This window comes from Xiphophorus maculatus, chromosome 5, assembly GCF_002775205.1.
Source record: "Xiphophorus maculatus strain JP 163 A chromosome 5, X_maculatus-5.0-male, whole genome shotgun sequence".
Taxonomy (NCBI): domain Eukaryota; kingdom Metazoa; phylum Chordata; class Actinopteri; order Cyprinodontiformes; family Poeciliidae; genus Xiphophorus; species Xiphophorus maculatus.
This window is the reverse complement of record NC_036447.1, coordinates 6055988-6081896: the sequence shown is the minus strand read 5'-3', so window position 1 is coordinate 6081896 and position 25909 is coordinate 6055988. Positions and strand designations below refer to the sequence as shown.

The window sequence follows — 25909 nt, the reverse complement described above, 5'->3', positions numbered from 1 at the left end:
GCTGCCGCTTCACTTGCAGGCACGCGCCTTGAATCGTCGATGAAGCACGAGAGCAAACCGAGAGCAGCCGACAGCTGAAGGTACGGCAGCGTCAGGTAGGGGACGCTATGTGCTGGAAATCCTGGAGTCCTCCATGTGGTTTAAGATGTTTTCAAATATTATTTTTAGATAATCGATCAATTCCACCTGCGCGCAGGTGATGAATCACTTCTAAATGATTTAATAATAAAACAACACAAGACTTGAATCAGTTTTCTATCTCCTATGTTTGTTTTTAAATAAACGTGAGTAAATCAGACAACCAAGTGATGTTTTCACTTGGTTGTCTTGTTATTGGGCTCAGAAAGTTCAATTCTGAGCCAGGTTTGTTCTCAATCTGTATTCAGAAAGTTTCTGCTCTAAGTGAAAAACAATGTTGAAGAATACATGTACAGTTAAATTTTGGCAAATTTGTAATGGGTGGAGCTCCACTGGGATTGTTAGGTAACATGGTGGGGTTTGTTGGGGGTGCTAGGTGAGGAGCAGTGCTGGTTTTTGAAATGGCTCATTTTCCAGACAGCATAAACAATTAAGTTATTCTAAAAAAAATGGTTGGATGTTGTGGTTGGGATTTTTTAGAAGCATTTGAGCTCCAGACGGAACTACAGAAACATGCAAAATGTCAATTTTGAGGGAAAATGTTTCCATCCCACCCAGATCTCTACGCCATACTCCCTGGTTTGAAATGGGAGAACTTTGTATTTTACAATTTTGCAGCAGTTTGAAATGACTGTTTGTGGCAATCATTCTTTTCTCCTCACAGCAGCTACCTTTATGGGTTGCCATGGCAATCGTTGCTGAGCGACAACCCAATCGTCTGCCTCCACCTCACCCTGTCCCCACATTCTTCTCTGTCACACAGACCTATAAATCATCCACTAACCTTTTTCTTCTCACTGGCAGCTCCATTTTTAACATCCTCTGTCCATCGTTCCTCCTCTGCTCTTGTCCAAAGCATCTCAGACTTTCTTACTCTTTTTGGTAGAGCAAATATACCCAAATCATCCATCATAGCAGATCTCACGACGATCCTGTCAATCTCTGTCATGGTTTCAACTATTTTTTACAAATCACTCTGTCACTTTGTCTCTATCCGCCCCCTCCTTTACTTCTGTCCTTTAATTCTTTTGTTTGACACCAAGTACTTAATACATTCCCTCCACTTCTGTTCTTACACAAACCCATTAATTAATCAGAATATAACTGAAAAGTTCATTTAAATCAGCAACTCTTTCACTACGTGAAACACATTATGCAGATTAACTACACCCAGATTTATGTTTCCAAGCTTTTATTTCTGTTAATTAGGAAGATTTTCTGCATGCAGCTAATGAAAACACACCATTTGAGTTTAGAATATTAAATATTTTTAATTAAAAACATGTTGGCTTTATAAAAAGCACCAGCTAAAAGCTTGTTTTTGTCCATTGACTGCTTAAGATAGGATCTAACAGGTAAGGCAGAATGAATGGACACATTTAAAACACACTACAAACTAACCAACAAAAACAACAGGATGAGAAAGTGCTTCAGCTGTTCATTTTTGCAGGCGAACAGTTCTGTGAAGCATTTCTCATGCATGAAAAATACAACCCAGAAGCTCTAAATGGTTCACAGCTGTGAGTCTGAGACTCAGTTCCTGCCTGCTATATTTTGTCAACACAAGAACTGTGATGAAAACGACGACAGTTCTACAAAGCTGGGATGAAACTATTATTTCACACTAAAATTTAGCAGGATTTAGACATTTTTCTGCCAGTGGAATGTGATGTTTTTAGTGTTTTGTATCATGGATCTGTAATGGCTTTGGGTTTTAGAATCAAAACCCATCAGTCACATGACATTTGCAACATTAAAAGCATCATTGATCTGTTGAAGGACCCAGTGCAGAGAACGACTGTGAAATTTCAATGTTCTTTAATGAAAAAAGAGAAAACCTACAGGGGAAAACATAGGACAGCTGACAAGGTCATAGATCCAGTATAAAAAACAAATAAACAATGAAAGCCAGAGAGATTTATATAAATTGGAGTGGTGTGATTGTGATTGTTTCTAAAGTTTATGATCATAATTTTCAGGCATCGTTTACATGCAGATTTACAGCCTCTGACTTCTTCTGGTGCAGAATTATGACGCATGTCTCACATCAGTAACATAAAAACAGCATAAAGAGAGAAATGACCATTCAGACCTCCAATACTTTGGAAACATTTGGACAACTATCCAATTTTATGTGGAAGTGGCACAGACTGGATTTTTTTGAGAGGTGAAAAGGTCAGAATTGAGTCGCATTTGCCTGATGTTCCTGATCTAGGCTTATTTTTTGATTGATTGATTTATCAGTAAATAAATATCATAAATGACATCCCTTCTGTCATTATTGTGGAACTTAGCCAATAAAAAATAATTTTGGTAACTCTAACCAACCTAAAACAAAACTATTATGGTTTGTTTTTAACTTCAAACAGTGAGAAAAAAAATTGTGTGTTTTTTTAATTCAGTGTTTGTTGCTAGGGAGTAGTGTTACCCAGCCACCATAGCATATACAGTATAATAAATATAAAAATCCAATATAATCTCAATTTGAACCTTTAAAATAAGAATAGGTATCAAGAAAAAGAGTCACATCTATATTTTTGGAATGTATTTATTATGTAAGCATGTATTTGACAGTATTGGCCAGCTGAGACTTGTATGCATTTCTGTAAAGAACTACAGTAACATAGTCCAATTGGTCTGACTGCAGCATAGTTTAAGTAACACAAAACATAATGCTGTTGAACACAGAAACGCACATGCAACATTTTTCCATCTGCAGGCAGAAGCAGGGCAAAAGAAACAGCTTTAAAGTTTCAGGTTGCGCTCATTTACAGTAAGGAGGAAAAAGCGGTCTTTACAGTTTTTACATGGAGGTATGAAATATAACATCATCACCTGTAATATGAAATACCAGGACAAAGTTCAGGATATTAATTTGCAATGTCATTTACGAGCCTCGGTACAGTTACTTTCTATTATCATACAAGCTAATTTATTTTGATCTATCGTTCACAGATAGGTTGACCAATAAACCACATTGAAGAAGAGGAAAGAGAAGGGGAAGAGAGCTCTTGCATAGAGGTCGACGCGTTTAGCAGCAGCAGGTATGACAGGTTTTGGTGGTGGGGGTTTCTTGTTGGTTTTGTTCTGAGACTTGAGAGCTCCTGTGACCTCAACAGGTTTACCATAACAGTCGAAGTTGGAAAGTTCAAAGTCTCGAGGTAAAGACCCCACAATGCTAAAGTCATTAGAGCGAAGGTCTGACTTGGAGGTGCAAACTTTCTTGCAGCGATTTTCAACCACCTGTTGCAAAAAGAACAAATGACTGAGCAGAGTTGGGTAGTAACTAGTTACATTTACTCAATTACATTTACTTGAGTTACATTTTTGGAAAAAAAAAAAAGAACTTTTAATGAAGTAATTTTATTATGAAGTATTTCTACTCTTGAGTAAAAGTTCTGGATTGAATGAAAAAACAAAAATTCACCAGACAGACACACACCTGCAGTTTTTGTTAAAGTTTTATAAGTTTTTTATTGAAAGAAACTGATTTAGAATTTTTTTTTTAATCTGCTTTTGTTATTTTTTGCTGTGTATATGAATTATTGTCATTTTGGACCTTTAAATAAAACAATTTACACTTTTCTTTATATTTTGGTCCATCTGACAATGTAATTTTTAAATATTAAGAGTAATCCAGTTACTTTACTAAAGGTAAAAGGTGACGGTAATTTTATTTATATAGCACATTTTCAGCAACAAGGCAATACAAAGTGCTTACTTAACTACTTGGTTACTTTTTTTCTACATATTCCATTATATAAAATATAATCCAATGAAAATGCCTCGTTTTAAAACTTGATTTGTTTCGCTTTTAAACTTTCTTGCAGCATCACCACATTGCATCACTGTCAAAAAAGTATTACAACATGTGAAAACTGTGACTAAAGTTATTAGGCGTTTACTGTATACGATTTGAAATAATAAATCCATGTCAGGAATTATATTAAAATAATTTTCAAAATGGAATTTTTTAGCTGCATAACAAATAATTGTCGTATTTCTGTTTAAGGTAAAAGCAATCTGATTATGTTGCGCAGTAGATTTTCTGTATATAATTTCAGTTTCTCTGCAGGTTGCCTTCACCTGTAAAGTGTTGACATGAATGGGCGTTCCACCTGTCCCATTGACTGTGTTGTTTGATTTATTTGAAGGCTTCTTTGCTTCCTTTTCTTTCAAAGCTTTTTCCTTTGTGGCCATTTTTGCTTTCTCCTCTTCAATCAGTTTGGGACTGTTCAGAAAAACCTACATAGAAAGAAAGAAGTGTGGTTAGAAGAGTGCAGAGCCTGTGGATTGGAGCAGACAATGTGAACTTTAAAGGGATCCATGACCAGCTGTATCAAGAAACATTTATTTCAAATGTAAAAATAATACAATGAAAATACTGTAGGGTGATTAGTTTTTTATGCATTTAAATAAAAATATTGTTACACGGAGGTCGGCTTAAATGCATCCTGGGTAGATGTCAAATGCTACGTGCTACAGTGCTAGCTCTGAAAAGTAGTCATTTTTACACAATAAGTAACATTTATCCCTTTCACTTTGAGCTGGATCACATTGAAATTGAAGGTAATGCAGAAATGACAAGAGGAAATGAAAATAAGGAGAAAAATGGATGAAGAGGACAGATTCAGCCAAAAATCAGGTGTTTGAGCAGCTGCTGCTTGGAAATGGGTGTAGCAATACTGCTAAGAGCTCCAGTTTCTAACTTAATTCATTTTCTCAAATATAATGTGTCACAATGACGTAAAAATGCTTCATTGTCACTTTAAATATCCATTCATTTTCTTGAGATTTGTTTTTATTTCATGTTAGCTCCTGCTAATGGTACTAGCGCTAGCTAGCGTTGATATCTGGTATATAATGGCATGTGAAACTTTGAGGCAGTTTGCTTCATCCAAACTTTTAAGGTTGTTCTCATCAGCTTCTACGATGTTTTTCATTTTGTTTTTTATTTTTAGGCTCGACTTCACTAAAACTTACCTGCACAGGTGAAAGAATGGCCACATATAATAAAGACATACAATTTTTGACATAAGTATGAGTTTATATTCATACGTAAATATGACTATATGTTGTTCTTTGTTCTACAAACATATTTAGGCTAACATGTTCAACTAGTTGTGGATCACTTTAAGACAGTATCCTGCACAAGTCTGCTGTGCTGACTTTATTCATTATTTGTAATTTTTTATACCTTGAAATCCATTCAGGGTTGTTCAACTTACATTTGAATATATAGATTTATTAATTTATTGAAGTTTCTTTCTTCCTCAGAGTTTCTTTGTGTATGCATGTGTGTGTGTGTCTTAGAACCGACCTGCACCACAGCATATTCCACCAGGGAGAAAAACCCAAAGAGCAGGCAGGCGATCAGCCATATATCAATGGCCTTTACGTATGAGACTTTTGGTAGCTCTGAAGCCAAGGACATGCTCTCACTGGACAGAGAGAGAACTGATAAAATACCTGGAAATAAGCAGATGGTAACAGAAACATATATTTTGTCAGATCAGAGCTATCTTTTCTGTAACCCTTGCTCTACAACAATTATTCAAAGGAACGCACAAAAGGAGAAAAAGTATTTTTAGCACTCTCATCTGTAAACGTGATACATCAGACTTACAAAGACTTTGACAAATGACTCATTTTCAACTGTGTAATAAGTTCCTGTCTTAGCTTTCGTGATTAAAGCGTCCATGGCTAAGGATGATTAATTTATAAAAATAAAGTCTTAAATGTTGTTAGATATATGCCATAAGCATTGAGTTAGATTGTTTGGCTGTTGGGATACCATTAATTTATAATCTTAGCTATTTTCTTTGCTAAAGCCATTAAAGTGATGAAGACATCACCAGCTACCAGTGACAATGTAGTCCTTGTCTCCTTCACAGCAAGCAAACCCCACTGCTATCCGTAGGAACCAGCTAACCAGGACAGCGAGCAGAAGAAACAACCTGCTCTCCACTCCACACGACTGTTAGACGACGGCAGGTCTAGACAAGCATCTCAAGCTACATCTTTACGACTGGACATGGCCATTATATCAGAGGCCAGAGGGTTTTATTAGTAATAAAATTGAAATATTCCCTGGGAAGATTGTAAAGAATGTCAAAGACATAAATACTGAGGACAAAAATGTGATTTATTTATTTTTCTGTTTTAATGTGACCTATTATGCTTCCTTGAACAGGTTAGGAAAGGTGTATGGGCTATACAAAACACATTCATTAAATTTTTTGCACTAATTCATTTTTAGATAATGAGATTTTAATCTGTTCAGTTTGGATGTCCTTTCAGAATGAGCTGTTTTAGGGCGTCTTGTCACTTTAAATTCAAACGAGTCCCTCTGGGGATTGCTGGGGGTTGCTAGGTAACGGGCTGAGCTCCTTGGGGGTTGCTAGGTAACGGGCTGGGCTCCCTGGGGTTGCTAGGTAACGGGCAGTGCCTGCTGATTTGTGTCGTTACATTCCGGAGGTTTTTGAAACGGCCCATTTTCCAGACAGCAAAAAACATGAACTTACTGCCAAAACTTGTTGGGAGTGTTTTTTTAAGCACTTGGGCTATTTTTTAGAACCATTAGAAATCCAAGTACAAGTACAAAAATGTGCAAAATGTGAATTTTGCATAACATATCTCCTTTAATTTGTGCCGTCCACTAACAGATGATATGTGGTTATCAGTGCAACTCATTACATCCATCATAATGTTATACCTGATTGGTGTGAATTCTGCTTTGTTCTGACAAAATGATTTTGTGATTTACGATTTGTTTATTTCAACTTCATACGACTTGTGAGTTGGAAGATAAATTTAACATCAATAAGTATTATAGGCTTGAAAATGGATGAATGAAGCCAAAACCAACATATATGTGTGCTTGTGCTCACCAAGTGGTACCCGTGCAGCTGAAGCGTCTGGGTTGATCCAGAATGACAACCAGGACAAAACAACAAGCAGCAAAGTCGGAGCATAAACTCCCATCATGTAGAAACCAACCTGTCGACGCAGCGTAAAAATCACCTCAACACAGGTGTAATATCCTGGAAAGAAATCATAAAAATGCGGCGTCATAATAGTTAGATATGTTGCTATAACTCCTTATAAACTCTGAGTTAAAATGATAAAAATGTTTGAATATGAACTTCAGCAGGGATTATTTCAGAAGGTGTGTTTGCACTATTGCAGCATTGCATTATTTTTAGCTCAGAGTCCCAGTAAAATACAAGCAGCCTTTTTTTTTTTTTTTTTTTTTGCAACAGTCAAGTCAGCCAAATTAGGATTCCTGTTTCTATAGCAACAACTCCCTGAAACAGAAAGGCACAGTGACAATGCCGGAGCGCTCAGTGGGGAAAAAGGCATTTCTGCAAAACATCTGATGCTAATAATGTCTCATGCCCACACAAGCAACACGCTGTGAGTGTGCAAGTTTGAAAACACAAACGGTCTGCAGAACCTGTTGTGTCTGATTGCACATTAAGTTTTATTATATTTCTTGGCCCTAGCAATAAATTTCAGAAGATTCAGTTTACACAAATTATATTTTAACATGCAGTATTTATTCACCAAGAGCTTAGTTTGTACAACGGCGTATTAGAGTTGATGTAGGTAGAAAATATAGGAGGAGTAAATTTCTCAGAAACTTTCCAGAAAAATTGTAAAATTTCTACATTTGAAAAGTAAAAAATTTGATAGACATTTTGAGATTAAGCTCAGAATTTTTCTAGAAACAACAAGGACATTTCTGAGTTTCAAAAGTTGAAAATTTTTGACTCAAATTTCCAAGTTTTTTTCTGAAAAATTAGAAAAAATGATTAATCTCAAAATTTCAGAGCTTTTTTGACTTTTCAAGCTCATAAATGTCCTTTTTGGCAGAAATTTACTTGTTTGTTTTCTTTTTAATTTTCTACCTACATTGGCCTTAATACACCATTGTGAGTTTGACCTTTTGCATAACCTATAAAACACAGCCACTGAGGTTTTCACCACATTTACTTGACTATCAAAACTAAACTCTCCAAAAACTAAACTGAACTTCAGGTGTACTTCACTCTGCAGATGGTTTTCTATTTTAAATAAACATTAAATCAACTTTCACATTGTTATAATGGAATATTTGTGTGTAGAATTTTTTTTAAAGAGATTAATTTAGTACAATTCAGTCACTTTAAGTCTGTAACATGAAATTTAGAAAACATGAAGCACTGTGAACAATAACTGTATGCACTGTATCTTTGCACAGAGTTACTTAAAGTGATAAATCAGGATTACAAACCCGTTCCTTGGTAGTACTTTGTACAGTTTCCATACTTTATGTCTTCTTGTTTGATGTCAAACTGTGGGAGAGCAATCTCATCCATCTGAACCGGGTCTGACTGCCACATGAACACCAGATCACTGGTGGTATAACCAACTAAAACATGCAAACAGACTTAGGTTATGTGCATCTATTTATATAGTGAGCATGTTAGCATTGCAGGCATGTTTCTACTCACAGCTCTCCAGCTGCATCTTACAGAATTGTGTGTCCATAGGGAAGAGTGTGAGATCCAGGGGACAAGACAGAGTCACTGAAAGTCTGCATATAGGTACATACACAACACATGTGGGTGAACAACCATTATGAAGTAAATGCTAGCATCATTTTAAAATAACATATTTATAGTTTTCAGAGGGAATCCATAGGAGTAATATGAGCTAGCAAGGCTCCTAACTAACACTACAACTTCCCATTTTTCATATTTCTTATTGCCAGATAGTAATTACACACTAAAAAACAGACTTAACATTTTCAAAGATTAACTTCTACAATTGAATTTGTAGAATTTCTATATTTTAAATTAAAAGATAAAAGAAACAGCAGATTTTTATTTATTTTTGCCATATTTCATACATATTGTATTTTAATTATTCACATGCATTAATTTGTATTCATTCGTTCGACATCCTATGTATATTTTGAATTCCTAACTTCAAATTTTCATGATCCAAGTCAGAAAGTTCAGCTGGAAGACCCGGTGAAACAGGAAGACTGCCTCCAAAACTCAAAAGTTTCTCACCGACTCAGACCTCAAAATCCAACATCAGCATACAAAATATAAAAGTCTCAGTACTTAACTGTTAATTTTCACTTTTGATGTTATTAAATTAGCCACACAGAGAGTTTTAATTATCAATCTGCGAATATTTCAATACATATATAATGCAGGTACGGATCTGAAGTTAAAACTTCAGGATTGCAAATCAGTTCCACCAAAATCTACAAACATGAATGTTTTTGGTTTATTTTCTGCTTTTTGCTCCTTTTTGTTATATTTCTCAGTCTATCCTCAGAGTAAAAATGCAATTTTTGTGTTGGCTGTCTGAACCGGTGCCTGTGCACATGCATTAAACGCATCCTCATTTTCAAACCGTTTGACCAGAACGTGTGGCTTAATGTCAGAAGACGTGGATGGATACCTCATGCTGATTAAGACATCTCCATTCCTGAATATGAAGAGAAGAATGTTGTCCTGTGTGACATCATGAAAGTTTGCATTTTTTTCATTGGCAAAAAACAGGTCTGGTTTCCACAAACACTGGAACATTTTGGGATCAACAGTCAGCGCTTCACTTTTAAAGTCAGTAGGCAGTCGAAGACGAGGGTCGTTCCATCTCTGACGAAGAAATATATTCACTCTGTAGTCCTGGATAGAAAACATGCTCATTCAGTTTGAATCCTCACCGCACTTCCATTACAAGGGTTTGAAATTTAGATACAGAAATCTTAGATTTAAATTATTTATCTTGTGAATGCTAATATGAATGTTAAACTTGATTAATAAAAGGAATAAAATGTTTTTTTCCCCTGTTTTGCTTTTGATAACATATTAATATTTTTATTTTAGGAATACATAAATGAATAGAATGAAAAATAAATAAGAAATAGAATGAAAACAATGCTGTATTTGATTCTTAAAGTCTTTAATAATTAGCATAACTCCTGTATTTTAATTATCAAAATAAAAATAGAGTAAAGTTCTTAAATGAGGTACTAAATCACTAAAGTAACCAGCAAGCAATAATGTTCATTTATTTGTTTTATTTTATTTAACTTTATAGAACAATATATTACTGAGTCTTGTTAAAACTTTGTAATCTGTATAATATTGAATTCTGTAAATAAAAAAAACAATAAAAAGGAAGTACCCTCACATCGCTGATATTCATTTTTTTTTTAATTAGTTGAAAATGAATTTCTAGCAGATCAGCTTTTCAGTCCTTAATGTTGTGGGTCTCTGGTGAAATCAGATAAAGATGAAAAAAGACAAATTTCTCTGGACTTACCCCAAACTTGAACAGAGGCAGGAAATAGATTGTTTTTGTGTAGATCAAATATTACAGGATTTATTAACTATGTAGAAAAATACTGGTCTCATTTTATCAGCTGTGGTTAATGTGTTGGGACTTGGACAGTTATAAAGACATACAGTATTTAATTTGAAAAGTCAGAATTTTTTTAGTGCAGTTCTGCAACATTATTTTAACGATGCTAGAAATGAAACTAAGTGTGTCAGTGGAATCACCATGGTCGTCTCCTGGATGGAGCCAAAGCTGTTGATGAAGATGTTCACCCTGGACTCGACTGGAATACCTGAAATAAAGCAACATGGCCTGGAATATTGCAAATGAGCAAATAAATGCACAGTTACTGGTTCTCAGCACTGCAAAAACACAAAATCTTACCTAGTAGTAGAAGATATTTACTGCAAATATCTTGGTACTATTGAAATAAGACAAAAATAACTGGCAAGTAACTTTTTGGCAAGAAATATGAGCTTGTTTTAAGTAAAAAATATGTGTGAAAATGTACTAGTTCTACTGGAGGTTTATTTCACTTTAACATGGGAAAACGTGTCTTGTTTTAGGTGAAATAATCTGCCAATGACACCAGCACTTTCTTCATCAATATTAATAGATTATTTGCTTAAAACCAGCAAAAAAAAAAATCATATTTCTTGCTGAATAGTTACTTGTAAGTAATTTTTGTCTCATTTCAAGTGTACTAAGATATTTGAATCAGAGACCAAAAATACTTGTTAAGATCTTGTGTTTTTGCAGTGAATAAGTAACTTCTGTAAGACTATTTCATGTTAATGTTCCAAGCAAAACGCAGTCTCTGCATTAAGATACAACTAAATCCTTTTGTTTCTCCTATTGGTGCGAGTAAAGTCATGTTGAATTTCATTTCTGCTCTAAAGTCAGAAGTTAAAAATCAGAACCAGAATGCTTTGTGAAACAACTCTGAGAACAGATTTATGACGCTGATGTTCATTGTTAGGCATGAATTTGTAGTTGATTTTCTGATGTGATGTTATTTCCAAATATGACTATCTGAAGCAGATGGAGTACAACCTCAGTGAAAAAATGTTTCCTCACAGCTCACAACATTTCTACTTTTAGTTATTTTTGTTTACAGGGACAGTTAGATTGTCCATTGCATTTCTAATTGTCCTGAATAGCAACCTGTTGTTAGCAATTTAGCCGGAAGTTGGGACTCATTCCTTCTTATTATGATTCAGTTTAACAAATTAAGTTTAAGTTTGTGCCCGTTGTGAACATTTTCGCATTACCTTGAAAGTTGGGCCTTATTCTTGGGTCATAACTGACCATCAGACGATTCAAAATGTTGGAGGTGGAGTTAGCTGGAACCTGGGCTAAATCCTCCTGTGACAGCTGGCTGTTAAAAAGAAAAATACATTACATGATTAGATCAAAACAGGAACTGAAAATTAAATACTCACCAATTAAAGTTATTATATTTCAAATAATGCAATAACTTTAACACACTTTGGTACCTAAAGACCACAGGCAACTTGAAAAAATCTCTTGTTATTAGTGAAATAATTTGTCAGTGGAAATAAACTCTTTTTTATATTAGTATTAATGAATTACTGAGTTAAAACAAGCTCCTATGTTTTGCTGAAAAGGTACTGTAAGGTAATTTTATCTCATTTGAAGTTTACTAGATATTTGCATTAAAAATAGACCAGAAATACTTGGTAAAATTTAAACATGCTGTAATATGTTAGCAGAAGAAAAAAAAAGACCAAAACATCTGCCCCAATTTTCTGGAAAAAATAGAAAAACCCTTTTGGTGAGATGGGGAATGTGGAGCATCCAGTCAAAAAAGGAAAGTGTTTGACTGGTTTCCAGAAACCTAAAGCAGCACTCCAGTTGTACTCAGAACTGGGAATTTCCTGCTTCCTACTGGGAAAGTCTGATTTCACAATAGATTAAAAAACAAGACAAGTCATTTTATTACAAATAAAATGTTTTTAACCTGAAAAAGCAACACAATTTGTTCTGTACAGCTACAAGTAATAACGTTATACATAAAACAGAAAGTTTCACACTAAGACTTTGCTCTGATTATTGTTATAATAACATTTTACATCTGTCAGCAGTTTCCTTTTTGTCAGACTCTGTACTGAGGATGGGGCTTTGGGCTGCGTTATCTCTTCTCCAGCACATCTCAAATATTCTCAGTGGGATTAAGGATTAAATTCTGTGTTGACAAAACCATTCAACGCAGCCAGAGCCACTGTTAGCTTGATCATCATGAGTCCTGGCTTTGTAATTTAGAAGAATCCTGTGTCATCAGGGAAGAAAACTGTGCAAATAAAACCTGTGATCACACAGATAGTCAGATGATTATTTTGGCTCCTAACAATAACGCAGCTAAAGGCCTTCATGTCTTCTTGTTTTTTAACGTAAATCAAATCCCCATTTTAAGATTTTTCTTGACTGTAATTTTACTTTGGCCATTTTATATACATAATTATAAATGCCTGGTATTTTTCTTCTGTAAAATTGTATGCTAACCACCATGATCTCAACCTAAAGACACTGCAGACTCTACATGAATGAACGCTATTTTATTCCCATTTAAATTGTATTATTTTTAATTTGAATCAAAGTAATCTAACCCAAATGACATAGACAGGATTTTATCAAGCAGCTTACCGCATTCTTCTGTATTTCTGATCGCCGAATTTTGATTTCAGTTTGGTTATCTTATATTTTTGACAAATAATCTGAATGACCTCGTACGTCTGAACTCTTTTAGAACTGGTTTATGATCATACTTTATAATCATCATAGGCCAGTGGGAGTTTTTCCACCGAGTTTTGAGTGTCAGACCAAATTTTATGACGGTTCTCTGAAAAGCAAAAAAAAAAGAACAAAAAACAAAAAGCAAAAGAAAAAAAACACAAAACAAACCACAATAACTTGTGGTTCCAGGTTATTGACATTATTAATTATCTCTTTGTAAATCAGAAAAGCAAAACACAAACCAAAGCAAAACAAAAAAAATGTTTTTCTGTAATAGTAGTCATGGTTCCAGGTTATTAATGTTATGAATTTCCAGTAATTCAGATCTTTAAATTTATTTTCATATATTATTTTTGCTCCATTTTTATAGACAAACTGTTTTGTTTTATTTTATTTTAATTTTTACTTACGATGGACAGACAACTTGCTTTCCTTTCTTTCCTTTTTTGGTGGATTTTCCTTCTTTGGCTCCAGCAGTTTGCCAGCAGGAGAGCAGCAGCAGCAAAATCATGGATCTAAATACAGGAGCCATGTTGCCTGAAAAATAAAATTTAACAATCATAATAAAAGTGGAATTATTCATTTTACACAAAAAGATTTACAACAATTTTTGAAGCCCTTTTCTAAATGCAATTAGTGAATCGAACAGCAGGTGGCGACTGTATTGTTTTACAAACATGGAGTCACAGAGCCCTCTAGTGGTCTAATATAACTACTACACATTCAGTTTCCAGACTCGCAGTCACCGCTTCATATTTTCTGTCCAGAAAAACACAAAATCTTACCAAGTATTTTTGGTCTAGTTCTAGTACGAATATCTTAGTTCCCTAGAAGTAAAACAAAGCTAACTTACAGGTAACTTTAGAGACCTGTTTTAAGTCAATAATTCATTGATAATGATGAAAAAGTTCTAGCTCCACTGGCCGATAATTTTGCTTGTAACACAGGAAGAATATCTTGCTATAAGTGAAACAATCTGGTGAAGTAAGTAGTACTTTTTCATTAATATTAATGAATTATTGACTTTAAACAAGCTCTGATAGCCTAACAAAAGGTTACAGATGAGGTAGTTTCGTCTTATTTCAAGATATTTGCACTAGAATCTAAACCAAAATTACTTGGTAAGAGTTTGTGTTTTTGGAGTGCAGAAAACTCTGAGCTTGTATCGTCTTCACTGTCTGCTATTTTTGGTTTTACCTCTAATTTATGAGCTTATTTCCCCCTCCCCCCAATTTTTAGAATCCCTTTTCACTTTTTATCATTAGAATAAATTTATACAACTTAGTGAGCAACAACCAAATCTGACATCCCGACAGGAGGACATCAGCCCTCCTCTTCCTCTTTATCTTCTTCTTCAAAAAAAAAAAAAACAGCATGCACCTCCAGAATTACTTTAAAACCATGTGGGACAGCATAACAGATCCAAAGCCTCTCAAGACTAAAATCTTTCTTCTGCAGAGGAACGTCTCCTCAGCGTGGAACAAACTCCCTGGCATGAAGCCACGAACCGCTGAGCGATAAATTTACCTTGGGGACTCCGCTGGGGCCAATGTTGCTAACCTCAGCTCATCAGGTCGACCAACTGCAGTGAAATAAGAGGCAAGTCAGCTCTTTCTATTCACACATGTTGAGGTTTGGAATCCCAGGTCGTTATGGGTCTGCTGCTAATAAACTCACATTTTCTTCTTGGTAGTCAGCTGATTTTAAGCTCATTATATAATGACTTTGGTAGACAGACACTGATCTCTACTGGATTTAAAACATAAAGAATGAAGTCAACTGAATTTGTTCTCAACTGGATCCAGTTATATATGAGTAAATCTCTATAAATTTGAATATGTGTTCGAGGGGGCTCGATTTTCAGAATAAAAGTACCTTTGGAAAATAACCTTTAAGTAGGTATTAAAAACACTTTTTCATTAAACCATCAAATATTTATCTGTTTGACGTAATAGTCTAATCTGTAATATTGTTTTTTCATTATCTGTAATGAAAAAAATAATGTTTTTGCAAATATTTTTGTACAGTTTTGGCTTACTCGCTGCTTTTAATATGTTGTATTTTCACCAAATTGTATATTTTTTAAACATATTTTTTACATTCTAGTTAATGATTGATGATTAACCGATTAATCACAGTTAATCCGATTAATTGTTTCACCCCTAAAGAGGTCATGGTTTCATAACATTACTGCAGAGTATCTGACTTGCTGTATGTGTAAAGAAGAGACAGAGGTGTTTTCTGTTTACCAGTTTAATCGTTCTAATTAAGCAGGAACTAGCAAGAAAAGATCATTACTTTAGAGAGAATTACTCAGCATTGACTTTCATTTAAATAAACAACCCATCAAAGAGCTTAACAGGCATAAACATTGCACTGTGACAGTCTATGGAATTAAATGTGTGTGTGTATGCATAAAAAAAAAGTTTTCTGAGTGTTTCCAAAGCTGCAGATTAAGAAGAGGAGAGATTGCCCTGCGAGTTCTGTGCAGCAACTAAGCACATGAAAGCAATTATAAGAAGATTTGGGAGGTGAAGTTCCAGGTGTTGGTAACACATTAAGCTGTCAGTGAATTAGAGTGGTGATGGTGTTTGGTACTTCTTTCTCTCTTTAATATTCTGTGTAATGAATCTAATAGTTGCAGGAAGCAGGCCCTACTGATGCTGGCAAGTTTGCGGGGTCTTGTGTTATGTTATCCTATATTATACATGCATAGGATATAATGTAAACATCACCATCAGAGATGCAATAAGTTTATAGCAGGTGCGCGAATGATCTAATATTCTAACTGTTGTTTACAGCCGGCCCACATTGTTAGCAGAACTAGAGGGCCCTAAAACCAAATTTCGCTCAGGGCCCCATGGAGGCTTGGGCCGGCCCTGTTCCGCACCGTCATGTTCCTACCATTTCCTGTCGTCTTCTTCGTAACATCAGATTGTTGAAAAACCACCTCATTCTGGAGCAAAAAGCTTTTAAAGAGAAACGTGAACTTTGTTGTAATTGACGCAATTTTTCCCCCCCGTAATTTCACTTTGCGCAATTATATGGTCAATGGAAATGCAGATAGTGTCCGTGTTGGTGTAATCTTTCTGAAGGGATAAAACAAATCCTTTGCTAAAAGCTACACTTCTCCGTCAATGACTGCAGCATTTCTCTGGGACCAAGCATCAATTCCACATCATTTACTCCATTTACTTCAGCAATCAGTTGAACAATATTGCTTTTGTATAGTAAAACAAATCCCATCCTGCAAAGAAAACCACAATAATCCAAGGGGACAATATAAATCATTTACAGCAACACTTTTTTCTTTCCAATTACAGGCACCCAACGGACCCCAACAAAATGCTCCTGCAGACCATAACCGACCCACCGGATCGCCTCGCTGTGCTCATTCCATCATCTTAACGCACTCTTCATCATAAAGTGCACCACTGAAAAACAGAAAGACTTGAGTGAAGATTTTAGTCTCTTGAATCTCTACAGAGGAGCATGTATGAGCAGCTAAGGCTGTTAGCCTGATTTATCTGCCTGGATTGATTCAAATGACACCGCAAAGCTTATGTAACTGTGTAATTACAGCAATCTATTCCGCGCCTGTCTTTTCTGAGCGTCCAAAGGAGTACGGATAGCCGGTAGAACAATTTAAAGTTTTCAAAACTCTGTCAAAGTCTGTGAGCCGTGGCTAGAAGAGTTATGTTCTTTAATGTTAATTGGTTGTCATTTGTCTTCTGAGAAAATTTTCTTTTCTTTTTTTTTTTTCCAGTTTTGAACTGTGATACCTGCTTTAAAGCACAACCTGTCTTTAAGAACAACGGTGATGCAGTATTGTAGCAACTGCAGAGGAATGAAGCTGATGAGCCTTAAAGATACGGGAACAAGATAATGAAGCTTTATGAGGGTTAAGAAGAAAAGGGACAATCATTGAGCAGCAGTTTGATTTAATGAAGGGAAAGGTGGTTCAGATGTGAGGCTCTCTTTGTGAGTGATGATGTTTTAGCAAAGGAAAGGTCAAAACATGTTGCACCATTTCTTTGTGGATCTAGAGCAGTCTTTCTCAAACTGTGGTCTGTGAGGTCCTGCATGTTAACATCCGTATATTTGCTGTGAAATGAGCTGAAAGTGCAATGCTACAGTTAGCTTACCAAAGGATTATATTTAAAAATAATAATGGATAAATTAAATTGTTTTTGCGTTCTATTAGGTTACCTAGCAGGCATGCAGGTCTAGGTCTGCAGCTGTGCTGAGTGCGATGTGCCGGTGAACAACGCTGCGCCCCGCGCTGACTAATTGCATCTTAACACCTGAAATAAAATTATTTATGTCAGGCTATCCACTGGCTGGAGGAAAATGTTTGGTTTTTTGCCAACGCAACACAAATCTATTTTTCTCATGCTTCTAAATAACAAATAGCCCTATTATTATTATTATTATTATTATTATTATTATTATTATTATTATTATTATTATTATTATTATTATTATTATTATTATTATTAATGCACACAACACTTGAAGTAAAGAACTTTTTTTATTTCCATATGTTTTCCATAATTGGAAAGCTTAGAAAACATACATTCAGAATCTGTGAATGACTCAAAACGCCTCGGGTTGACTTATTCAGGGTTTTATTGTGGCCAGTCACATTTACAAAACAGCGCCACCCTTCACTTTAGGCGGAACAGAGATTATGAGTTAAAAATCTCATATTTTAATTTCAGGTTGTTAGATGTTGTGTTTGTTAAATGGGGTAAGTGGCTGGGAAAGGTTTGAGAAACATTGAATTAGAGGACACATCACTGTGAGACAGTGGCGAGGTGTACGGTTGTATGGTAGGTGTGACAGATCCATTCACGTTTGGGACGGGATGAAATCAGGGGTGAACTTTGAGCCCCTTCTTGTTTGAACTTATAAAGAACAGATTGACATATGAAATCAGGTTGGAGTCACCATCGGCCATAATGTTTACAGACAATATTGGGATCAGGACTGAAATGGTTAATCAGACTAGTAGTGACTAATCAATTATTGAAAACATAGTCAATTAATTTAGTAATCGGTTTATTGTTAACTGGAGTACACTGACTCCAAAAGGCCATTTAATGCAAAACCCCCAACACATTCAGAGCAGTAATTAAGCCTCTTTAAGATAAAAACACCTTTGTCTGTAAATATGTTTTACCAAAAACTCGCCTCGTAGAATAGCTTTAGCTTCACGTCATTTAAATTCACTAGAAAATGTTTGCGATTCAATTTTCTTTATTTTTGCTTTTTTCCCCTCCTCTCTCATCTTCCCTCCAACCCACACAGGTCCCTGATCAGATTCGTGCCACATTCACATGCCTTAAATTATAACACCATGGCGATGTCCAGCTAACTTAGCTTAACTTAGCTAAACAAACCTTTAGTTTCTGCTTAATTACCATGCAGCTCACTGATGTGAAAGGGGCTCACAGGGACAAACAGTGGATCAATCAATCAATCAAATTTTATTTGTATAGCACATTTTAGCAGCAAGATATTTCAAAGTGCTTTACATCATTACAAACACAGAAACACAATGCAATATAGAATGAATCATTAAGTCAATAAATTTGTAATTGATTACATTTCAAATACAATTCTAAACAGGTGGGTTTTTAGTTGAGATTTAAAAGAAGTCAGTGTTTCAGCTGTTTTACAGTTTTCTGGAAGTTTGTTCCAAATTTGTGGTGCATAGATGCTGAAAGCTGCTTCTCCTCGTTTGGTTCTGGTTCTGGGGATGCAGAGCAGAACCAGAACCAGAATACCTGAGAGTTCTGGAAGGTTGATACAACAACAGCAGATCTTTAATGTATTGTGGTGCTAAGCCGTTCAGTGATTTATAAACTAACAACAGTATTTTAAAGTCTATTCTTTGAGCTACAGGGAGCCAGTGGAGGGACTTTAAAACTGGTGTTATGTGCTCTATCTTCCTGGTTTTAGTGAGAACGCCAGCAGCAGCATTCTGGATCAGCTGCAGCTGTTTGATTGATTTGTTGGACAGACCTGTGAAGACGCTGTTGCAATAATCAATACGACTGAAGATGAATGCATGGATGAGTTTCTCTAGATCTGGCTGAGACATTAGTCCTTTAATCCTGGAAATGTTCTTCAGGTGATAGAAGGCCGACTTTGTAACTGTCTTTATGTGGCTCTAGAGGTTCAGGTCAGAGTCCATCACTACTCCCAGGTTTCGGGCCTGATCGCTGGTTTTCAGTTGTAATAACTGAAGCTGTGCATTGACTCTAGATCTATAACTCTAGATCTATAACTCTAGATCGTTCCTCTTTAGGTCCAAAAATATTAACTTCAGTTTTGTTTCTGTTCAGCTGGAGAAAGTTTTGGCACATCCACACATTTATCTGTTCTAAGCATCTGTTCAGTGATTGGATGGGGTCAAAGGTCACCTGGTGACATTGTAATGTAGAGCTGTGTGTCATCTGCATAGTTATGGTAGCTAATATTATTTCCTGTTATAACCTGGGCTAGTGGGAGCATATAAATATTGAATAAAAGGGGTCCTATGATTGAACCTTGGGGTACCCCACATGTGACCTTTGACCTTGTTGATGAGAAGTTTTCAATTGAAACAAAGAAATCCCTGTTCTTTATGTAAGATTCAAACCAGTTAAGCACTGGACCGGAGAGTCCGACCCAACTCTCCAGTCGATTCAGTAATATGTCATGGTCAACAGTGTCAAAAGCTGCACTGAGGTCCAACAGAACCAGCACTGTGGTTCTGCCACAGTCCGTATTTATATGGATGTCATTGAACACTTTTACGAGGGCGGTCTCTGTGCTGTGGTGAGCACGAAAACCAGACTGGAAGGAGTCAAAGAGGTTGGTTATAGTTAGGAAGCTAGTTCAATTTCCTGAGGGAGTCCTCCCAAGGGATCAATAAAGTCTAAGTCTAAGTCTAAGTTAATTGTTTACACACAGCTTTTTCAAAAACTTTGCTGATGAATGGGAGGTTGGAGATCGGCCTGTAATTCTGCATTAGTGATTTGTCCAGATTGTTCTTTTTTATCAGTGGTTTGATTACTGCTGTTTTCAAAGCCTGGGGGAAAGCGCCTGATGAGAGCGATGAGTTTACTATTTGGATCAGATCAGAAACAATAACAGGCAGGACTTTCTTAAAGAAATGTGAGGGTAAAACATCCAGACAGCAGGAACTGGAGCTTAGTTGACTTGTAATTTCCTGTAGGGTTTTATAATTAAGTAGTTGAAATTGGGTCATTTTTTCTGTATTTGTTTTGTTTGGGCACAGCATTGGTACTGACTTTATAGTGGATGTGCAGATTAATGCTCTGATTTTTTGAATTTTCTCTGAAAAGAAGCTGGAAAACTGGTTGCAGGCGGCAATACATTGGAATTCAGGCGGTAACGTCACAGGAGGGTTTGTGATTCTGTCAACTGTTGCAAATAAAGCTCGAGCATTGTTAATGTTTTTGTTTATGACATCTGCAAAGAAAGCCTCTCTTGCATGTTTTAGTGTTAAATGATAGTTACGTAGTCTTTCTTTATAGATGTCACAATGAACGTGGAGTTGAGTTTTACGCCATTTTCGTTCTGCCCTTTGGCAGAGTTGTCTTGCAGATCTAACTGTTTGTGCATTTCTCCATGGAGATTTCTTCCTACCAGACACAACCTTAATTTTAATTGGGGCAATGGAATCAATAATATCTGAGACTTTAGACTGAAAATCATTTACCAACTTATCTACATCATTACAGCTTAAGGGTGAGGAAGAAGAGTACATTTGATTAAAAGTTTCTGCTGTGTTTTCACAGCATGGGAGTAACAACGTTAAACTATGAGGGCTGAAAATAAAGATGCAAGTTTTAACTGGATTAGTTGGGATTAGTAAACGCTATGCTGGATGTTTGAGGTTTAACAGATTCAAACATGGCTTCTGAAGCGTTATTTTTATGGCCTCTTCCCTCAGAAATGCATCATGAGCAGAGGGAGTGTTGCAGCCACCAGCAGGTTGTCCTTAAATGCTGCAGCCAGAATGTGTTGATCCATGACCTGTGATGGACGCCAAGGTGGACGCAGCGCCTGAAGCAAACTCACCGCAGCTGCATTCTGCTGCTACTGTCTCATTTATGTGACATGCCAGCGCTGCGGTTGTACAGATGACACCAGAATCCTGACAGAATCCACTGTCAGGAAATGAACACGTAACAATGCAGAAGCAGAGCAGAACTAAATCAGTTCCTTCATTTTAAAGTTTTTGTTTTTCCTGTTTACGTTCTACATTATAAATTATAGAAACATGGGGCTGTGGAGCGGACAAATCGTCCGTCCGTCCATCCACCCTACAAACAGTCCTGATAAAAGTTTTAAGACAAATTAGCAAGAGATAAATTGCTATAAAATCCAGATGCGGTGCAGCAAAGTGGTAAAAGTTTTGTTTTTAATAAACCAAGAATGTTTACTTGTTCAATAAAATAGCTTTCTATCCTACATTGTTGCTATAAAGTATCTCTCTCTCTCTCCCTCTCTCGCCCTCTCGGCGTGCTGTCATTTGGGTCAGAGTTATAATTCATAACTATCCAGGTGGTTTTGCTGAGGGCTCACGTGTTTCCTGTCAATGTGAACAAAGCGGCTCAGCCACGTAAATGCCCTGCATTGCTATTCTTAGTGTGCTGAGTTGGCGAGGCCTGAAAGGGAAACTGAGATTTTTCTGTGTGAGAGCATGATCTGTTCCCTACTAAAACCTAAAATGAGCACAGCAAGCTCCAAAGTATATAAAGGCAGTGTGGCTATGAAATATGTCATTTTTAAATGTACACATTATATTGGAGCTGTAATGGGATTCACCTTGGCTTTTACCACAAGTGAAAATATTTCTGAAGATTTTCCACATTCAAACGGGGGATTTAACAGATTTACTGACAGGGATTAGCAGTAATCCCTAATCAGTGTAAGAGCAATTTAATAATTCAAATTTCACTGTGAGATTTCACTTAACCTAAAATAAAGCTATGCCTGATTTCTCATATTATCATTTTAAAGAAATGTATCCTTCAGATATTATAAGATTTTTTCTTCTTTTTGCTGCCTTTCATTTTATATTTTCCTCTATTGTATATAATTGTTTTGTTTTTAATTAAATGAATAAATATCAAACTTAATTAAACTAAACTTAAAGTAACTGAATATAAGCTAATAGTAACATTAGAAAATTACTCCTATATTTCTTCTCAGATGACTTTAAAATTAAGCTCTAGAAAATCAAAAGGATTTTTGTGACATAAAAGCTATTTATGTCTAGTTTATTCTCAGTTAAACAGTATTTTCTTTTTCACTTTGCACAAGCTGAGCATTTACTGGGGATTACTGCCAATATAACATATCACAAAGTTATTTTTAATTAAATATTTAAGAAAATATAATTTCCTTTTTGTTACTTAGTTATCATGTTATTTAAAATGACTTTATAATCCAAAACCTTACTTTTGTCCTGTTTGTGCAGGAGAAAATAAAACGTTAGTGATTTTATTCCTTTGTTGGTTTCTTAGGGAGTCTTCAGTTTTGAGATAAGCTACTAAAATCTGTAAATAGAATGTATTCATCTATGTTTTTCATTATTACATCATAGTTTAAAGTCTACTTCTGTCCTCTGTGCTTATTTTCATTAGTAACAGCCCATGAACTGACTAATAACCAAAAATATTAGGACACCCCGGGTTTAAAGAATATGTTTCAGTAGCAAGGAACAAAGTGAGTAACTGTAGGTAATTCGAAGGTTAAAAAATAGAAATCTGTAGGTACTGATTACAGTAAACAGTAAATTATTTATCATTATAGTAAAACATATTTTTCTACCACACGTTGCTCTGTTTACAAGGTTTAAATTTGTCTCTAAATCAATAACAAAAATGAGAAGAACAACTTAAACGCAGCAGAGATTCAAACCAGAGACCTTGTTGCTGTATGGCGGCCGCGCTAACCACTGCACTGCCGTGTTGCCCATTAAATCAGCCAACTTACATTAAATCAATGTTAGTGGATAACAGCTCTTCAGAAACACTGCATGCTATAATACAGCAGCATGAAGGACTGACTGAAACAACTGAACCGCAAGGAAATGTGAGCAACATTTCCAGAACAGACAGATCACTATGCAGATTTCTACAACAAAGACTTTCTGTTCAGTTCAAGGCAACTGAGGAGACGCCAAGGAGACATTCAGTTTCTACTCGTTTCCATTCTGTAGCAGTAAAATGTTGGATTGATCCAAATCCTTTCTTTTATCCTGTTTATCCTCCACTAGATCTATAAATCCTAGAATGTTCATTCACAAACTCATTACAGAGGATGCCTGTGAGGACGTGTGAGAAGTGATGGGACAGGGAAGCGGAGGAAGAGGCAGAAGGCTGTACAGAGTGTGCAGGAGGGGAGGGGTGTGTGTGTGTGTGTGGGGGGGGGGGGGTACTGCGGCGTTAGACTACACGGGCAAGATGCAATGACACAGCTTGCTGACGCTGTTAAAGCCACACACACACTCTCTGTGTCTGACTGCAGGAAAACTGTAAAAAGTCATGAACAGAGCAGAGCAGGTATGGGTAGAAATCAGGCTTTTTTTAAGCACATGCCCGCTCCCAGGAGAAGAGAAAACACTAAAATCCTTCATGACCACACTTCTTTGCTCTTCTCTCCCTACATGCATGCCCACTCTACCTTCAGAAAACAGTCAGACTGACAGATTCATTTCGCAATAGTTTGCTGCTTACCTTTGATTAGGTGAGTAGTTTTGTGTCCTGCATTTAAAGCGAGCCAGTTGTTCTCACAGTGATGCCGCTGTGGAAAGAGCTGGAGAGCCTGTCCTCTCTGTGCTGCGCTGTCCACTGTGTGTTTCCTCTGTCTGCACTGCTCCTTTACTCCGTTCCAAGTTCCCTCGTGCCAGCTTACAGGGAAGTAGCTCACTATAGACTCCCACACGCAGCTCGGAGAGTAGGAAATTAGTTTACCAAAATGCTATACACACTCTTTATTTATCCAGGTTGAAAAAAACTCAGACTGAGATCGAGGTACGAAAGCAACATCATATATGACAAACAAACATCCAGCCAAAACTATTACTAGAAGGGACCTATTATGCAAAATTCCCTTTTTGCACATTTTTATGCTTCTATTTTGGTTTCTACTGCTTCTAAAAGACACAAAATAATTTTTTTCTGGCAATAAATTAATGTTTTTGGTGTCTAGAAAATGAGTAGTTTCAAAAACCTTCCTATTGTTGAGTCACACTGCCCCGTTACTTAGCAACCCCTGCCGAGGTCCAGCACATTTGGTCATCTGATTTTACCACTGTATTCACTGTACAATGGCTGCTGGAAAAGACAAGTGTTTTGTTGTTGACTTACTATCCTGAAACTACTTGGCACATTCGTGTTGGTTTGTGCAGGAGGCTCTACTTCTGCTGTTCAAAACTGTATAGTTGTATAATTGTGCATCTGTTTGCAGCCATTTTCAGATGTGAGTGTAAATGTTTAATTGGAGCAGGGGGGGGTGGGGGGGGGTGAGAAGCATAGCTTATTTGGATTTAAAGCATAGTAGGTTACCTTTATATAACAAACAAATATACAACCAAAGCTTTTACTAAGACTATGCTCCATTTCCCCAAGGACAGAAATCTTTTCTACTGAACATTAAGGACAGTTGGAGGAGGATGGATTTTGATTAAAAGTGATCTATTCTGCTTCCTGAAACAGGTTGGGACAGATATACGGGCTATAGAAAACCTGTTCATTACATGCATTAGCTGGAGATAGGCACCAGCACCCCTCCCGACCCAACTAGGGACAAGGATGTTAGAAAATGGATGGATGAATGGATATCTTTAGATATTAGGTGCGTTTTTATTGACCGTATAATTTGACATTTCGAAAATAAATTTGCTCAATGGAAACAAGCCAAATTCGAAAAAACTCTTGTTTTGCGATAAAAGGTTTTGCTGCTTGGAGGAGGTCGTTTTCTGGCCATACTGAAATTACCGTAGTTTAATTTGTAAAATGACTTTTTTTTTTTTGCATCAAGCAAGTCACATGATCAACTACTGGATGTTGCCGTTGGCACAAACATGAAGAAGAAGAGAACAGGAAGTACTTAGAAGATTACGATGGTGTGGCATGATTTTTCCTCACATTTTGCCTGAACATTTCTAAGAATGGTTGTAAACGGCATAATGGAGAAGCAATGTTGAGATGACATGTTGAAGGAGGAGTGTTGAAAAAGAGACAGTGGCCAATTTCAAAGCATCAGATGCGACTACGATGTGAAGTCAAATTTCCATACATAGCATTTTCATAACAACTGAAATAAAATAATTTTGTGATTGTGGTTTAAAATGGACTTTGCACCCAGAAAATACATAAACCCCCATTTAAAGGGGGAAATAATCTGTCTGCAGTTGTTATATGACTTTCTGTAACTGACTGAACTCTGCATAATTTAGTTACCTGAATAAATACCAATTACTTACAAACCTCTCCCATGATTCCTAACTCTTTCTCTGGCGCAGCCCCAATTCTATCCTATAACAGGCAATGCATTCTGGGGATCCGGGAAAGCAATAATGCAAATTGAAACGCTCGCTATGTTAATATGAACTTTATTAGATTTTTTTTATTAGATTTGGTGGCAGAAG

The 25909-nt window shown here is 36.2% G+C and overlaps 1 protein-coding gene and 1 long non-coding RNA gene across 2 annotated transcripts; one reads left to right on the top strand and one right to left on the bottom strand.

Annotated features, from left to right (window-relative positions):
* The first annotated feature begins 9 nt into the window (after window positions 1-9).
* On the top strand, window positions 10-6553 carry LOC111608648. Its single transcript, XR_002752787.1, has 3 exons — window positions 10-95; window positions 3094-3182; window positions 6033-6553. It is a non-coding gene; the product is annotated as an uncharacterized LOC111608648 (long non-coding RNA).
* Window positions 2669-24169, bottom strand: LOC102234044 (glycine receptor subunit beta-like). The gene is made up of 12 exons (XM_005810373.2): window positions 23994-24169; window positions 14761-14815; window positions 13644-13770; window positions 11751-11857; window positions 10704-10771; window positions 9598-9824; window positions 8634-8716; window positions 8414-8551; window positions 7029-7181; window positions 5459-5607; window positions 4225-4383; window positions 2669-3381 (listed from the first exon to the last, which is right to left on the bottom strand). The coding sequence occupies exons 3-12, from the start codon at window positions 13763-13765 to the stop codon at window positions 3088-3090; spliced, it is 1500 nt and encodes a 499-aa protein (XP_005810430.1). The 5' UTR covers window positions 13766-13770; window positions 14761-14815; window positions 23994-24169; the 3' UTR covers window positions 2669-3087.
* Between the last annotated feature and the right edge of the window lie 1740 nt (window positions 24170-25909).